The sequence below is a fragment of the Bicyclus anynana genome, chromosome 9, assembly GCF_947172395.1.
Source record: "Bicyclus anynana chromosome 9, ilBicAnyn1.1, whole genome shotgun sequence".
NCBI classification, from domain to species: Eukaryota; Metazoa; Arthropoda; class Insecta; order Lepidoptera; family Nymphalidae; genus Bicyclus; species Bicyclus anynana.
Window position 1 is genome coordinate 12,344,376 of NC_069091.1, and position 17,709 is coordinate 12,362,084.

At 37.2% G+C, this 17,709-nt stretch overlaps 5 protein-coding genes across 5 annotated transcripts; 3 read left to right on the forward strand and 2 right to left on the reverse strand.

Moving 5' to 3' along the window:
• Positions 1-154: 154 nt before the first annotated feature.
• Positions 155-865, forward strand: LOC112044800 (histidine-rich glycoprotein-like). Its single transcript, XM_024080764.2, has one exon. It carries the CDS (start codon positions 155-157, stop codon positions 863-865), a length of 711 nt encoding a protein of 236 aa, XP_023936532.1.
• A 4,864-nt stretch (positions 866-5,729) lies between these two features.
• On the forward strand, positions 5,730-6,467 carry LOC112044753 (histidine-rich glycoprotein-like). Its single transcript, XM_024080707.2, has one exon. It carries the CDS (start codon positions 5,730-5,732, stop codon positions 6,465-6,467), a length of 738 nt encoding a protein of 245 aa, XP_023936475.1.
• A 356-nt stretch (positions 6,468-6,823) lies between these two features.
• On the forward strand, positions 6,824-7,965 carry LOC112044755 (histidine-rich glycoprotein-like). Its single transcript, XM_052883500.1, has 2 exons — positions 6,824-6,901; positions 6,989-7,965. Exon 2 carries the CDS (start codon positions 6,994-6,996, stop codon positions 7,849-7,851), a length of 858 nt encoding a protein of 285 aa, XP_052739460.1. The 5' UTR covers positions 6,824-6,901; positions 6,989-6,993; the 3' UTR covers positions 7,852-7,965.
• Positions 7,966-9,396: 1,431 nt separating this feature from the next.
• Positions 9,397-12,156, reverse strand: LOC112044767 (eukaryotic translation initiation factor 3 subunit K). Its single transcript, XM_024080723.2, has 3 exons — positions 11,776-12,156; positions 11,368-11,587; positions 9,397-9,624 (listed from the first exon to the last, which is right to left on the reverse strand). Exons 1-3 carry the CDS (start codon positions 12,046-12,048, stop codon positions 9,473-9,475), a joined length of 645 nt encoding a protein of 214 aa, XP_023936491.1. The 5' UTR covers positions 12,049-12,156; the 3' UTR covers positions 9,397-9,472.
• A 1,685-nt stretch (positions 12,157-13,841) lies between these two features.
• Positions 13,842-16,854, reverse strand: LOC112044793 (TATA-box-binding protein). The gene is made up of 4 exons (XM_024080756.2): positions 16,403-16,854; positions 16,027-16,157; positions 15,550-15,793; positions 13,842-14,245 (listed from the first exon to the last, which is right to left on the reverse strand). Exons 1-4 carry the CDS (start codon positions 16,679-16,681, stop codon positions 13,970-13,972), a joined length of 930 nt encoding a protein of 309 aa, XP_023936524.1. The 5' UTR covers positions 16,682-16,854; the 3' UTR covers positions 13,842-13,969.
• Between the last annotated feature and the right edge of the window lie 855 nt (positions 16,855-17,709).

Sequence of the window (17,709 nt, forward strand, 5' to 3'; positions counted from 1 at the left end):
TGATTGTCCGTGAACCAGTCTGTTGAGAGACAGTTGCGGAATAAAACTGTTTCTCCACCGCCTTAAACTATACTAAGCATCCACTAATATAAAACAGACAAGAAGCGTGCAGAGGTCAGTTCCAACCGGACTTCCGCTACAGCCGCCGTCTATCATGAGGAGGTTTATATTGTTAGGAGTGCTGTGTGCCGTCGCGCTCTGCGGCGCGCTGGAGGCGGACGACGACCAGGCCGTGGCGGCGAGCCACCACCACGAGCACGGCAAGGGCCACCATCACCACGGCCACCATCACCACGAGCACGGCGACCACGAGCACAAGGGCCACAAGGGGCACCACCACCACCACAAGGGCCACGAGGGCCACCACGGAAAACACCACCACGGTGAGCACCATCACGAGCACCACGGCGGACACAAGAAACACTGGGACGAGCACGACCACCACGGCGACCACCACGAGCACGGCCACCACCACAAGGGCGAGAAGCACGGCCACCACGAGCACCACGACAAGGGCGAGCACGTAGACGGCTACCACAAGAAGCACCACAAGGACCACTTCCACAAGGACCATCACTTCCACGACGGGCATCACCACGAGGGCAAGCACCACAAGCACGGCCACCACCACGGGCACCACCACCATGACGAGGGCCACCACAAGAAGGGTCACCATGGACACCACGGCCACCACGAAGGCCACCATGGCCACCACGGACATCACGACAAACACCACCACGACCACGACCATCACGAGCACAAAGGTCACCATGGCCACGACGAACACCACCACGGACACCACGACCATGGCAAAAAGGGCCATCATGAGGGTCACAAACACTGGGGACACCATGAGAAACATTGAGAACATGTTCAAATGTAGTTGTTACGCTTGCTGGTTACCAATGATGAAGTTTGTTAATGTTATTGTTATTTTTCGTACTTTTTTTACCGTGATTACCTAATACAAACATAAAAACTTAATATGACCTATTTTCTAACTTATTTGTAGACTAGCGCACCCGGTCAAGCTTCGCTTTGACTCATTCTCTACCCCTACTCTATTCTACTTCCACCCTACATCTCCTTCCCTACCCTTACCTAAGAAACCCCTTACCCAACCCTACCCCTATCCTATTCTAGGAAGGATCCCTAATATTTGAAAATATAATATAGCCTATAACACTCGGGGATAGTGTAGCTTCTCGTGAAAGAATTTTCAAATATGTTCAGTAGTTTTGGAGCCTATCCATTACATACGTAAGCAAACAAACAATTAAATCTTTCCTCTTTATAATATTGGTAGATTTATAGATATGAGTACTAGGTGTTCTAACGATGTTTCTAAAACCTATATCCTATAACCTTCCTTTTAAATTTCTGATAACAAAAAAGTCTCAATCTACAAGTAATAACTTTCACTTATAATATATAGCTAAAATAGGTAAAGGCTTTCTTTTTCTTTTTTTAACTAGATAAACATAAAAATACTTGTGCATAAATCAAAACAGAAATTTAATTATTATTTATATTTAATGTTGTTGATTTGTTCAAGAATAATTTTATTATAAAAAGTGTAACCGCGGCGTTCTGAGCTGACAATCAAGAGTTGCGACATCGACTATAATACCTACTCTCAGAAGAATCGATGCCAGTAAACATTAAGAAACTGTTTACCAAGTTTTAGAATTAGTTACCTATTATTGCAATTATTTCCGACAATTTTTAAAAACTCACAATTGAACGGAAAAGCAATCATTATTTTAATGAACCAACAATATTAGCTCACTCATGCAAATCGCAGCCAAAAAGTAACGTACATTTTTATTTTGAAGTTTATCCAACTCATTCCCCTGCATAATTGATTGGGGGTAGTACCGGACCCCAAGGTTGCCTGGAAGAAATCGCTACGTAGCGATAAGGCCGCCTTTTGTCTCCTACTTTACTTTTTTCTGTCTTATTAAGTAATTATTTTTTCATAAATTGTCGTGTACAAATAAAGTATAAATAAACACTTGGCACTATCTTGATGCATTTTCCATTTCCATTTTCATAAGGGTAGGGTATTTATTGACTGTCTGTAACTCTTAGATATGAATAAATTTATTTTCTTTCTTTTTTTTCTTTTCCACAGGGCTTGACAAATTACAAAATCAAAGTGACTATTCTTACAGCAACCATACGAATTTTTTACCGGATGAATTGTTTCAGGGGGAGTCTTTACAAACTGCGTGCGTGCCGGTGTAACCAATTAAAAAAAACTAAAGTCCCGCGTCTCTTTGACATCCGCTTAAACAAACTTTTTTCATAATCTGTATTTCAAAATTTATCACTAACAACAATTACGTAAATTAATATCATCATCATCATCAGCCGATTTAGGTCCACAGCTGGACAAAGATCTCTTTCATGGACTTCCAAGCACATCGGTCTCGAGCCGCCAGCATCCAGCGGCTCTCGGCAACCCGCTTGATGTCTTCGGTCCACCTAGTGGGGGGTCGACCAGCACTGCGCTTTCCGCTGCGGGGTCGCCATTCCAGCAACTTGGGACCCCAACGTCCATCGGCTTTTCGAACTATGTGGCCTGCCCATTGCCACTTCAGCTCCGCGACTCGCTGAGCTATGTTAGTGACTTCGGTTCGTTTGCGGATCTCCTAAATAAATTAATATTATTATCAATAATAACCAATAAAAAAGTACTCCATTATATTTCTTTAGTTTTTAAAACATTTAAAAACATAATATGACGCCATTTTTTTTTCGAATAATATTGAAATTTACTGATGCGACGGTTCGTGTCGTACTGACTCGAGAATGTATTACTTTTTAAATTTTGTATTTGTGACGGGTACGACACCGTCGAGTTCCGTACGCTCCATCTGTATATTATTGATTAATCTGTTTTAGTTAGAAAATATTAATTTTTAATCAAATTGATCCAAGATGAGATTCACACCCAATTGCTTAGCAGCATGAGTTTCAGGAGATGACTCCCTGATTACACAGAAATAAATATTGGAATTTCAAGAGGATTTTTTATTATCATGTTTATGGATCAATCATAAAAATTCTTACTTTATGATATCCACCAGTAAGCATCCGATTACATAAATTTGTATTTTGTATGTAATAATTTAGGACGATACGATGGTAGTAGTCTATTCTACTTAGTGCATCATACCGCAGGTCTAGCCGGTGGGAGGCTTCGGCCGTGGCTAGTTACCACCCTACCGGCAAAGATGTACCGCCAAGCGATTTAGCGTTCCGGTACGATGTCGTGTAGAAACCGAAAAGGGTGTGGATTTTCATCCTCCTCCTATAAATGTTAGCCCGCTTCTATCTTCGATTGCATCATCACTTAGGTACTATTAGGTGAGATTGTAGTCAAGGACTAACTTATAAGGAATGAAAAAAAAAAGTAACCGATTTTTCTTAATCCGTAATTCCGCCCATTGATAAAAAAAACACAATATCAACTGGGAAATGTCATCTACCCACTCTTTGATATACACGAATGGTTGTCTGTAGGCACCGGATGACATTTTTAGCGACAATCTCAATTTTGATCATAGTTAGCATTAAATAAACAATGAATATGAAATCACGAGACATATAGCTAATTAATAGCTGAAATGGTAAATTTTCTGTAATGTATAGCCGTGACAGCATAGTGGATATGAACTCTGCCTTTGATTCGGAGGGCGTAGATTCGAATCCGGCCCGGGGCATGCACCTCTAACTTTTCAGTTCTGTGCATTTTATGAAATTAAACATCACTTGTCTCAAAACATCGTCGATCGGGTGAAAGAACATCGTGAGGAAACATACATACCTGAGAATTTTCTTAATTCTCTAGGACTAGATGCGAATTGGCAGACATCGCACACGAGTCTAGGTGTGTGACGTCTGCCGATCCGCATTGGGCCAGCGTGGTGGAATTTTAGCCTAACCCCTCTGATTGTGAGAGGAGACTCGTGCTCAATAGTGAACCGAACATGAGTTGTCAATAATTATTATATTAATTAATTAATTCGAAATAAATTTAATTTAAAGCAGTACCTATTGTCTAGTTGAGGAAAGCTATAAGCTTTATTGCATTGGGCTAATGTGAGATTCAGCAGCGTCAATTCATTTATTATTTATTATTATTTAAAGTAGTCAAAATTCATTTATTTCAATTAAGCTTAGTTTACAAGCATTTTGAAATGTCAGGATTATGTCATAATGTAATTTAACCTAGTAGTAGTAGGTAATAATAGTCGAAAACTTTAATTTAAAGTTACGAGGGTTCCAAACGCGCCTTGGTCTGAGAAGAATATTCAAATACAGACGGATGCTCTAAGCTACGCTCTCGTAGGACGCTCGCGGTGTTGCAAATAGTAGGTAGGTACAAGAGCTTTGCTATTTTATAAAAGTTGATAACTTTTCCGTCCATACTTCTACATATAAAGACAATAGGCAGGTTTTTACAGTAGGCAACTATTTGGATTCGTTAGATTGAAGGTAGGTAAGGTACCTACCAATATAAAGATATCTATATAACTGACAATAAATCTGTAACAGGTATTTTGTACATTGAAAATATTTTGATTTTTGGTGACTAGTGGTAGCCCGCGACTTCGGCCGCCCTTAGACCTCTTTTATCCAGCCCTTACATTAGTATCGCTGTAAAAATGGAGTAACTTCTCCCGTTTTCCCAACATTTGCCTTCACTGCTCCTATTGATCGTAGCGCGATGAAAAGTATATTATAACCTGCCCAGGAGTATGAAGAATAATTGTACCAAGTTTAGTTAAAATCCGTTGAGTAGTTTTTGTTGCTATAACGAACATACAAACAGAGAGACAGACACAAATTTTACTGATTGCAAGTTTGGCATCAGTATCGATCACTAATCACCCCCTGATATTTTGGAAATATATTTCATGTACAGAATTGACTTCTCTACAGATTTATAGTATAAGTAGGTATAGATATCGCGTAATGTATCGAAGAAAATAAATATAAACACCATCGACTCGCTGAATGGAGGTTTTCTATCGAGATAGAATGTTCCACAAGATAACAGATGTTAGCTGAATTATAGAGGGTAAGTACGTAGACCGTGCTAGAATCATCTAAGAGGACCTAGAAGTCTAGGGAGACCTACGGTTCAAAGTTACGGTCTTAACAAGGTTATCGTACTCGAACCTTATTTATTTACAAGACAATATTTTTCTTGGTTATTTCTACATCGTACCACTTTTGATTAAATACCATACCAACACTTATACTACAAACTACCCAATAAAATTAAAATGAAATGTCGTATTTAATTTTATAAAAAAGCCTCTATTCAATTTACTTTACTAAGTAGGTACGAGTAGGTACAACGCTTACTACGGTTACTTATAAAACAAAAAACCTTTTGTTCCTTCTCTTTACTTATCGGTTAAAAATTTAACACAGTTAACGTTAACTGTTCATAGAAGATTAACGTAGCCACCTTAGATTATTTTTTAAATAGAAAGTATAAAGAAAATTTATCAATATCTAATATTTGAAGTGCGTTTAAATGTCGTAACCGACGAATGCTATGGGCGGAACGGTCGCTGCGGCGTCCTTGCCCGGTAATTTCACCAGCTGCAATCAGCTACTTTAATCATTGATATAAATGCCCTCTCGTTCTCTCGTAAAGCCAGTTCAGTCATAGTGCTAAAACCTTTAACGTAGAAAGCCAAGCGGCAAACATGAGGACGCTAGTCGCCCTTGTCTTGTTGGGATGCGTTGTAGTGACGTGTGTCGGTCGACAGATCGGCGCTCAGGACTCCGACCTGGAGGCCGCGGCCAGCCACCACAAGGGACACCACCACGAGGAAGGCGGAGGCAAGGAGCATCACCACCACCACCATCACGAGCACGGCGAGAAGGGGCACAAGGGCCATAAGGGGCATCACCACCACCACAAGGGCGACCACGGCGATCACCACAAGCATCATCACGAAGGTCACCACCACGAGCACGGCGGCGGACACAAGAAGCACTGGGACGAGCACGACCACCACGGCCACCACCACGAGCACGGCCACCACCACAAGGGCGGCAAGCACCACCACAAGAAGCACCACGACAAAGGCGAAGAAACCGAAGGTTACCACAAGAAGTACCATAAAGACGAATACCATAAAGACCATCACTTCTACGACGAGCATCACAAGGAAGGAAAACATCACAAGCACGGCGACCACCACGGCCACCACGAGGACCACGGTGGTCACCACAAGAAGGGCGGCCACCATGACTCCGGCCACCATCACCACCACCATGGCAAGAAAGGACACCACGACAAACATCATTACGACGAGGATCACAAAGGACACAAAGGCCACCATGGGCACGAGGAGCATCACCACCACCACCACGACCACGGGAAGAAGGGCGGCCACAAAGACCATAAGCACTGGGGATTCCATCACGGAAAGCACTGAAACTCTTATTCTAAGAATAGCTATTACTTGTTTTATATACCTACCTACTGTTATCGCCAAATTCATGTAAATAAATACCTATATTATAAAAAAAAAAACTATTTTGTTTTAGTTAAGTGTATAAAAATATCCTCTGTAACTTGTAGAAGGTTGGATCTCAAGCCTCTCGAGTTGCTATAAGAATGACTTCTCGAAGACAATGTAATACAATCGCTCTGTGAGTAGGGCAGGTTTTACGGAACTAATTTATTTACAGTGAATTACGGATGTCGTCACCATAACCGACGGAGTCACTCGTCCAGAAATGAGCAGCAATGTGATTGCTAAACATCTCTGTAATCGGTCGCCGACGAAAGCGGCATTATCTATAAATGCAATCTGTAGAAACGTTCATAACACAACACGCCTGGCTCTCCTTACAGCCATACCTTCTAGTAAGACGACATAATATTTTATAATTAATACTTAACTACCTGGAATAAATGATGTGATATTGGTGATCATAATTTTTGTATTTGCAGGCAATATGAAGGAATCATTATTTATTGTGCTGTTAGCGTGGGGTCTAATAGCGGTGGTCGCACGTCACGTAGAAAGTGAACCAAAGAAAGCGGAAGATGTAGCAGTAGCGGCAGCGACGACGGACGCGAAGGCAGAAGCGACTATATCCAAAGCAGATGCAACTGTCGTTAAAGTGGAAGCGCCTAAAACCGCAGACCAAGCTTCGTCGGGAACAGAAAAAAAACAAAGTACGAGTAGTCACAAAGAAGAAGGTGGCGGCCAGGAACATCACGCCGATCATCACAAAGAAGAGGGTGAAAAGGGAGACAAGGGATACAAGTCTCATCATCACCACGACAAAGGTGAAGAAGGCCACCACCAGAAACACCACCACGAAGGACATCACGACGAGCACGGTGGCCACAAGAAAAAGCACCACGACGAGCACGACCACCACGGCGAGCACCACGAAGCTGCCCACGGCCACAAGGGAGGCAAGTTTGGTCACAAGAAAGGCCACAAGAAAGGCTCGAAGACCACTGGCTACCACCACAAGTCCCACAAGGACGAGTATCATAAAGAACACAAGTTCTACGACGACTTCCACAAGGGTGGTCATCATCACAAGCATGGCGATTTCCATGGCCATCATGACAATAAGGAAGGTCACCACAAGAAGGGCGGCCACCACGAGAAGGGACACCACGAGAAGCATCACGGTAAGAAAGGCAAACACGACAAAGGGCATTACGACGAAGACCACAAGGGCCACAAGGGTCACCACGGTCACGAAGAACATCACGCCCATCATCACGACCACGGCAAGAAAGCCGGACACTCTGGCGGCAAGGAATACGGTTACAGCCAAGGAAAGAAAGCATAAGCAAGATGAGCTCCCACTAGTTAATACTGTGATTTATATATTTATATTCTTCTCGATTAAATTAAGCCATTGTTGAATATTTTTAAATAAATGTTGTTAATTTATATAAAAATACATACGATGTTTTATTTTACAATTAATAAAACGTACTTAACTTTATAGCTTAACGGTTTTCGAAGACCTCCCTGAGGCTTTTGTGTACCTAAGCACTATTTTTGGTACTGTGGGCTGTGTTCAGGTTTCGATTACTGTTATGGTTCAATTTACGAGCAGGAATTTATAATTTACTCTAAATGTACAATAAAGTGACAGGCTTTGGCCGTGAATTATTATATTTATCATCCTACAATATGAAACAAGTCAGGTGTTTAGAAGCACTTTAGTAGAAAGTACCATGCTATATCTGACTTTATCGCACTTAGTCAAAAGAAATGGTTTTTAATCAAGAAAAGGGTTGCTTCAGTGGCACCTAAAAGTGATTACCCTTTTTAGTTCTTAAAGGTTTTTATTATTCAAAAAGATATAAAAAATAATCATTGCAACTCTTGTATTGCAATTCGACCCACTTTGATGAATTTTATAATATCTATGTAATCGTTTTTTTGGTTCTCACCCATTACCCAATTTTAGTTGCTGCATCAATGTCATTGTTACAAAGCGGTTCACATAATGGACCATAGAATAACCAGACAGGTTCAAGCTGTATTTTTTTTTTGCAACTGTTCATTCTTAGTATAGGTAAATTAACATTAATACTTACTCAATGGAAATAAGGTATATATTTCAATGCTCGGTGGCCGACCTCGAAGCATCGGAGCCGTTTTCTCGGGAGAAAGAATCATAGTTTTGGAGTAAACCGCAGGAGGTGCCGGTATTTTTTATTTTTTTACTAGCAGACGCCGCGCGGATTCACCCGCGTGGTACCTGTTCCTGTAGGGATACGAGGAACACGACGAACGAACCTGACGTTTCAAAAGTGGTTGTAAAATAAATAATTTATATTGACTATTGACTATTGTAAATCCCAATGATAAATTAAACGCAAATCTTTGTATCGATGTTGATTAACTACTCCTAAACTACTGAAACTTGGCTACAATTTGGAAAGGATGAGATTATACCATTGATTAACACGTACTGCTACTTTTTGTTTCAGAAAAATCCATATTTCCCGCGGGATTTGTCAAAAACTGAATTTTACGCAAATGTAGTCGCGGGCGTTTACTAGTACTTAATATATCCTGAAATATAATTTGACTTTTAGGGTATGTAGTATGTACCCCATTTGGGTAGCTACGGGTAGTTCTAGACACTATCGCTCTACTTGCCTTACTATGCTATGTAGAGTCCAACTACTACGTGCGCTGTAGCATGGTGCGGGTGACAGTTGCTTATGAAATTCATAGTACGTACTATAATTGTGATCGCGTAGAACATTCAATAGTGAAACGATCACCCACTCCATGCCATAGCACACAAACTATAGAGGTTATTGATAACCTAAACTAGACAAGTGGTGAGTTAGGAAGTACTTGTAATAAAAGATTTTATTCATTTCTCTTTTATTCCGTTTTATTAAGGATCATTACTGTAAAAGAATAATGATTAGTACATAAAAATCTTACAGGATTGCCATCAGAGGAGCTAAATGTTCAAATTCTATCTTCTCTGTGATGTTCTTAGTCTTGATGTTTTCGTCCTGTGTGGCGATGTAGATCAGGTTGCCTTCATCCTTCCATCCATATTTTTTCACCCAGTGTTTTAGGGTCACATCTAAAAACGAAACAATACCTTTCATATCATTTTTACTGGGTTCCTCCTATTAGTAAAGTGGGTAAAAAGTAGGTAAAGTGTTTTTACACCCAGATGACTTACTTTGTGTCTCTTTTTTAATTTTAAATGCAGTGCCTTGAGATTTTGTGTATTCTTATAAGTTGACAGTGGCCATAGAACACGCGGGAAAAGTAGTTTTGCGCGAGCACTGGTTTTGAGATACTTACAACCTAGTGTGTGTTTTTATAGTAATAGTGGAGTATTGACTTACAATGTAAGTATTGAAATTTTTTAGTTTTGTGTGCTAAACATGTCATTTTCATGTGTATTATTGTATTTATTATGTTTATGTTTTAGAAGTGTAATTACATTTATATGCTATTTTAAATTTAGATCAATTGATTGAGGTGCCAAAATGTAGAATATAGATTGTAGTATTATAGTAGTAGATAGTAGGTTAGCAGAGGAGAGAAGAAGAGGAACTTTGTTAATGGAATGTTCATAAAGAAGATGTATAAAGTGTTGACGATGATAGTAATTCCAATATATCAGAAGCTCCATTATGTTTATTTTAACATATAAACATATTTTAGGTCTCATTCAAAATCATATATTTTTTTAAAGATATATATTTTTTTATAGGATAAGTAAGTAATATGTCAAATTATAGGTTTATTTATGCATATTAATCAAATATAAAGACAGATTAAAAAAAAATAGAATAGTTTGTATTTTTATTTTTAAAAACTATTATTATTTTGAGAACTGTTTTTTCAAAGGCAATTTTAAAAGTTTTCTTTTTTCGAAAATCCATTTGAAACATCAAAAAAACCAAAGAGCATGACCAATATTTAAGTAAATACAATGAAAAAATTTATATTATGTTTATCTATATAATTTAATCCAATAAATAAAACCGGGTGTTTTTACACCCATTGTAGTCATAGTAGTATACAAAATCATTGTAGACTTTAAGGGTTACAAAAATTAAAATCACTTTTGAGCTACAAGACATTAGGTTTTTACAATACATGATGTGAATACATTTTATAGAGTTTAGAACGTCACTTACAAATCACATGGACTCTTTGATGTTTTTTGAAACAATATTTAAGTATAATGTTTTGAAGTAAATCTGAATTTCTTTAAATAAAATCAATATTTTTTTTTGTTTGTCTCAAAATTTTTTCAAATCACTCATTTTTGACAATTATTACATTTTAAAATGAATCTGTTTATAAATAATTTTATCTGCTCATAAAAAAATAAAAAAAGAAGCATTCTAAAAGTTTCTATCGAACCTACCTTTAGAGTAAACAATTATTGATATACAATCAGAGACAAATATCTCAGCACTAGCTAACGCCACGCGGTTTCACCCGTGTGGTTCTTGTTCCTGTAGGAATACAGGAATAATATAGCCTATAGTCTTTCTCGATATATGGGCTATTTAACACTGAAAGATTTTTTTCAAATCTGACCAGAAGTTCCTCAGATTAGTGTGTTCAAACAAAAAAACAAACTCTTCAGCTTTATAAATATTACTATACATTCTGTGGATTCACAGGGCAAGTGCAGGGTCCATTGTGCGGCAGTGATAAAAACTTTGAGCAAAGGACTAATTACCAACAGGTATAGGGTTAAAAAATTCCTTTAAAAGTAGTTAACACTACCCTCTTCTGCTTGTGTTGTTCTCAATGCCCACAAGTTTACACCTGCAATAATTTACTTAATAATAGTTACCATCAATTCCACCCAGAAGGTTAGCAAGATTATTTTTCTCTATGGTCTGGAAAGTGATGCCCACGACGTGACAAACAAACTTGCGGATGGAGTCGTGGAAGCTGCTAATGCGATTGCACAGCTCAGGCATTTGGTGCACTCTATTCCAGAATTGAGCAAAGTCACATTGCTCTAGGATATCCGCCAAATATTTAATTTGAGAAATTGTTTCATTCTCTACCTATAAATGATAACATATAAAAGAAGTTTAGATTTAGGACAATCTAGGTGATGTTATCTTAGATATTGATACTAATAAGAAATACAATATTTTGTAGTTTGAATCAGATCCACTATTTTAATAAACAAGCTATCGTTTGAATGTTAGATGAAACTAAGGTATCTCCTAAAGGAAAAATAAATACTTACTACAGACTCCAGAAGTAAACACTTGCACAGTGTAAAATCAGTATGTGGGAAATTCGTTAGCGCTTTCAAAAGTATTTGACAAGTAATATCAGGGTTAAACTTCTCAGGATTAAACTGATACAGCTTTAGAACAGCCAAATTAGCTTCCAAATCATAGGTGTTCTCCCTCGATTGCATTTCCACGTATCGCTCTAAGGTTTGCAGATTAGCTGGGTTATATCTTTCGATACTTTTTAAAATGGTTGCAACTGTTTGTCGCATTGTTTCTGCCATTTTTAAAGATAGATATTTTTTAATTTATAAGATTTACACAAGTTTTTTTACACAAAAATGTAAAAAAAATCACACAGTCACACACGCGTGTTTTTCAAACTTCAATGACAATTAGGTATGACATTGACAATTTGACAATTTGTCAACTTGACATTAGTTTTTTTTAACGAAGTCGTTTCAAGGTTCTGTGTTCAAGTCTTTTTTTATTTACAAATTGCAGTCTTGATGTCCCTCAGACTAATTACAAATGAATATGTATCACATTCAAATCCACCAACTTTGTAATTTTTTGAGGGAGACGATTTAAATTCACACATTGAAAATATTTTTACAATACACACATGTATTTAATGTTTACACAGCTATTACACACATCGCGACTATCACACAGAATATAAACAATGAACATTCGATTACTTGATTGGTGTTCTGCTGTTCAGGCTGAAGAACAGATTCTTTCCAATATTGTTTTTAATACAAATTTAATATAATTAACTTGGAAATACTTACAAATTCAACGTAGCTTTATCTTTTAGTAAGCTAGTCATTGTTGACCGATTTTTATGCCATTTAACTGCGCAAACCGGCATTTTTTAGGAGCTCTTTACACAACGAAAACGGTTACTACAATGAAACATCGATTCTATATCAAGTTTTTATAAACGCGTTGTATCGTTGACCTTTGATCTTTGACAGAGCGGTAATGTCTAGCGAGTTAGGTCCTTGTGTAATTGGTCTGAGTGATGTCCCATTTTGATACTTAGCCGAATACAGACGAATATTCGTGCGTTCTCGGGTCTGTGTCGGTCTTTAGACGCGAGCTCAGACGAATTCCATATGGTCTGTGGACGCGAGTCTCAGACGAAACACGAGTCAAAGGCCGATTTTTTTTCTTTCTAGCTAACCATTGAACGCATGTGTATTAGCCAGTCATACTAGTCCGATTTTGATGCGGTTTCAATGTTAGGTTCATGTTAGATTGGTTGTTCAAGGGGACGAAGGGGACGAAGTTACCAGAGGGCGCTGCGTTAATTTGTTTGTGCAAAACCAAAACTACTAATCCGATTTTGATGCGGTTTTTAGTGATGGGTTCTGGTTTCATTGGTGCATAGGTACATACGCACAGAACACTAATACTACATAGGTGTCTACTTTTTAGTTTAACCATAGTCAGTTTATAGTTTTAACTTCTTAAACTTATATTTGTTAGACATTATTTTTAGTGTATTTATTACTTGGGCTTTGACAACTTGTATTTATGTTAATTTTGTGTGAAGTTAATTCACCGTGACGCTAATATGCGGCCAACGAGGTAATCTCGTAAAGAGAAATAGACAATATCCAGCCAATGGCAGCGCAATCGGAAATATCACTATCTCTCAATTCCGACTCCGACGCCATTGGAGGAAGTTTTGTCTATTCTCTTGTATGTATCGCTAACATGCGACCAACGTGTAAACCTTGTAAAGAGATTAACAGAACATTCAAATTTTTAACCAATGGCGGTGCAACCGGAAATAACGCTATCTCTTTCAATGCCTTATTACGAAAGAGATGGAACTGGAACATCTCCGCCACCATTGGACATGTTTTTTGTCTATTTTCTCTTCACTGGTCGCATGTTAGCTGATAAAAGATGGTAGTTAAGTACTTTATCCAATCAATTTTCATTAATTCTAATTTTTTAATTTCTAATCTAATGGAAATTATAGATTGTATTGTATTGTAAACAATCAAGAACATATCTTAATGCTACAAAAAAATCAATATCTACCTCAAATCAAATAACAGAATACAATAAATTCATTGCTCTTAAATTTATTAACAAAAACATGCAAAAATATTTTACTGGAGGAATTCATTATTATAGGTTTAATCACATTATAATCTCATTTTATAATGGAGTAAAACTATTATCAGTCTATTGTTTCTTGAAACTTTTTAATATTGGATATATGTTATCAAATGCTTCATATATTTCTTGACGTACTTTGGCACCAGTTAACACTACTTTTCCAGAAACAAATATTAACAACACTATCCTAGGTTTAACCATTCTATAAATTAGTCCAGGAAAGAGTTCAGGTTCATAAGAACTGAACTGTCCATGTGTGAGCACTAGGCCTTCCAGACGAATTGGAAATTTGACATCACAACTGCCAACCATATTTTGTATTTTAAAATCCAAAAATTTGGCCTGTAACAAAAAACCAGTTGATATACTTGTATCTTAATTTTTAGGTTAAATAGAATATCATAATTACTTAGTTACCAGAAAATAAATAATTCTGATTGCCGGAACGAGATAAAGTACCACGCAATTTGTAGGACATTGTGGTTGTTAAGTTGTATAACTATTAACTAAGAAACAGTAAAAAAAACAACTGGTTAGTAACAACTTTTAATAACCTTGTTATTGATACAAGTCAGAAAGAGGGTACCAAAACTTGTTACTAACCAGATGCTTTTTCTTTACTGGTGCTTAATTAATAGTTATACAACTTAACAGCCACAATGTCCTAGAAATAGTTTGGTACATTGTCTCGTTCTGACGCTCAGAAAATATCATTACCTGGTAATTCAGTTAGCTACCAGAATCCAGAATTTTCATAAACAAAAAAGTTGATTGTCTCATCGAGATGAAGCTACTTATGAAAAATAAACTTGATAGTAATCAGGTGTAAAAAATTTCTATGATCCCTGACTATCACATATATTAACAAAGAAAAAATAAATTAATATTTTATGGAAATAGTTGTTATCCATATCTCATCTGGCAGATTCCAGTTAAAAAAGAATTTTTGGTTATGTTGATGTTAACAAGCATGTCTCGAAAATTTACTTGCCAGTAACATTTATATTTTTTTTATAATTATTTTATACAAGTTTTTAATTTATTTTATTAAAGACTAGCAGACGTCGCGCTGTTTCACCCGCACGGTTCCTGCATCTTCAGGAATATGGGGATAAAATATAGCCTAAAGTGCACTCTGCACTACAGGCACTTAGCACTCAGAGTAGTAGCTTCTCAACAGTGAAAGAATTTTTCAAATCAGTTCAGTAGTTTCAGAGCCTATTCAATACAAACAAACAATTAAATCTTTCCACTTTATAATATTACGAGTAGTGTAGAAAAGTTACCCATGTTACTGTTCATAACATTTTAGGAAGGCTGAAAGTGTATCAGCCCCTGCTCCTACGTCCTACCATAGGTATGTATAGCGCTCAGGTTCTCAGGTTCTCTGTCCAAAAGTCAGTATTCAACCATTTGTCTCAATTAACAAAAAAATTCAATTATTTATAGATAGCTATGCTACAGCAATGTGTACTGTTTACCAACAAACACATTAGAACAAACAGTAGAAAACTAATATCATTGATTTAGTTGATGACTATGTCATTTTTACTCTAAAATTGCAATATCTATCCACTACCTACTACTTTTACAATATTTCTCCTATATGAAAACTTATATGACAATAATATTATGATGATACTTACTGAAAAACCTAGTTTTTGAATGATCCTTGCATATTTCCGAGCAGCTAATCGGGAATCTTCTTCACTTTTAGCTCCTGTACACACCATTTTACCAGAAGAAAAAATTAAAGCAGTAGTTCTTGGCTCTCTTATTCTCATAATAACAGCAGCAAATCTTTTTGGATTGTATTCAGCATTTCGGGCATGTAGAGCAATTTTCTTCAAATCCAATTTACAATTCAAATTCACTGTAGATACTATATTTCTGAAATTTTAAATTCATTACTTATAATGTGGTCATTAAGATAGCACTAAGAACGTTTTTTAATCAAAGTAGCTAATGTAAAGAAATATAACATTTTAGGACTAAATTACATTACATGTTATATTGTCAACTGAAAATTAACCACAAATGAATAATTTGAAGGATTTTGAAAATTAAAAACATGCTTTTGTCTTTATAAAATTAAGGGCATAATCAATAGACAGACAACATACTGTAACTGTGGAGTAATGCCAGGGTCAGCTGAGTGTGGTGTCATAGGAGTCATAGGTGCAGGACTCGCTTGTCCCAAGATCTGTTGACCAGCTATTGTACTTCCCGTAATCATTGGAGACATTAAATTTTGCTGTAATATAAAAAATATATGAAATGTATATGTTATTATATCTATTATATACATAAAATTCACAACTATGCTACAAGTATTTATATGTTCTTTATAATATACTAGTAGATACCACACAGTTTCCCTTTTTCTATCCTATAAATTGTAAAAACGGCTTTTTTACTATAGTAGCATACAAATAATCTTATCTTGAAGAATTAAAAATTTTACTGTATTAAAAATACATGTATTTGAAAGATATATACTGGTGTTTGTGGCTGCATCATTTGCTGCGGCGTCGCATAGCTGGCGGTCGGTGCATAGGTGTGCATAGTTCGCTGCGGGGTACCCATAAGCTGCGCGCCAAATCCCGCGAGCGGTGATGAGTTTAAGGAAGCCAGAGAATGTTGTTGCTGTTGCTGGGCTTGCTGTTGATGGTGCTGTTGCTGCAACGCATTGGGCAGAATCTGTTGGTCCTCCTCAGGTTGATGTAACGGGGTACCTATTCCCGGTATGTTGTACGGACTCGGCAACATTTGATCCATGTTTGTAATTTATTTTTTCACTGGATTTGTGTTTAATTATACTACGTTTAGCGTTACTATTTATTACACTGAACTAAAAAAACATATGAAATTATTTTCTTAAAAAACAACTTTCTGTAACAGAATTTTTGACGTGTTTCTTTTGAGTTTTGAGTTTTGACACTTGGACTTGACGTTGTTGCTTGTTGGGTTGACAGTCGTCTGTGGTTGACAGCACAGACCACAAATGAAGCAGACCTCTGACTCAGAACAAAGCTTTGTGCTGGTTAGAAATTTTGTATGTGTGTATAAAAATGTCATTCATAAATTTCTCGGAATGACAGTATTACTGATTTTTTTTTTGATAAACCAGCTTTACGGCTCTGAATTTTAACCTTTTTAAGCCTCAACTGCTTGACACAGAGAGAAATATGATATGTAAACGGAGAAAGTTATAGAAGCCTTTATAGCATCCGTGATCCGTCCCATTCTCTTAAAAAAGAGAGTATCATATTGCGTGGAAACTGTAAGGAAGCGATACAAGGCGATTCGATAATCGATTTGCAAACTTATGGATCCTTTTTCCTAAATCTTCTGAAGAGTTGTCAAATGGTTCGGGTAAGTGCTCCTTGGGAGTATTAAATTCTATATAACTAAGATTAAATTCTTTGGTACCATTCAGTCATTTATGTCACAGAGTATCACTGTGTCAGTATAAAATGTCAAGTTCGTACATAAATTTTGTAGTCGTTGTTTGACGACTTGACATTCTATGTACTCTATGACTTGACGTTTGTGGTTGTTTGTTTTTTAAATTATATCTGTGGATTAGAGGTGAGTCGTACTCGTACTCGCTAAAACGCGTACTGAGTGTTACGAGTACGAGTACGCCGAGAGACGCGCTCCAAAGACTAGCTCCACGAGTATTTAGAAGTACGAGCCATTAGGACCTATAGAATAGATACGTACTCCTAAATACTCAGTGGCCAGCGATTTTACGTCATATTATCTGATACTAAGCGTACATTAATTTCAAACGAGTTCTACGT

Coding starts and splice junctions, on each gene's coding strand:
- LOC112044800 (XM_024080764.2), top strand. CDS start 155: ATGAGGAGGTTTATATTGTTAGGAGTGCTGTGTGCCGTCGCGCTCTGC.
- LOC112044753 (XM_024080707.2), top strand. CDS start 5,730: ATGAGGACGCTAGTCGCCCTTGTCTTGTTGGGATGCGTTGTAGTGACG.
- LOC112044755 (XM_052883500.1), top strand. CDS start 6,994: ATGAAGGAATCATTATTTATTGTGCTGTTAGCGTGGGGTCTAATAGCG.
- LOC112044767 (XM_024080723.2), bottom strand. CDS start 12,048: ATGGCAGAAACAATGCGACAAACAGTTGCAACCATTTTAAAAAGTATC. Junction 11,588..11,775: donor GTTTACTTCTGGAGTCTGTA/GTAAGTATTTAT, acceptor TATCATTTATAG/GTAGAGAATGAAACAATTTC. Junction 9,625..11,367: donor CCTTCTGGGTGGAATTGATG/GTAACTATTATT, acceptor TTTCGTTTTTAG/ATGTGACCCTAAAACACTGG.
- LOC112044793 (XM_024080756.2), bottom strand. CDS start 16,681: ATGGATCAAATGTTGCCGAGTCCGTACAACATACCGGGAATAGGTACC. Junction 16,158..16,402: donor TGATGCAGCCACAAACACCA/GTATATATCTTT, acceptor TTTATATTACAG/CAAAATTTAATGTCTCCAAT. Junction 14,246..15,549: donor TTCAAAAACTAGGTTTTTCA/GTAAGTATCATC, acceptor TTTTTGTTACAG/GCCAAATTTTTGGATTTTAA.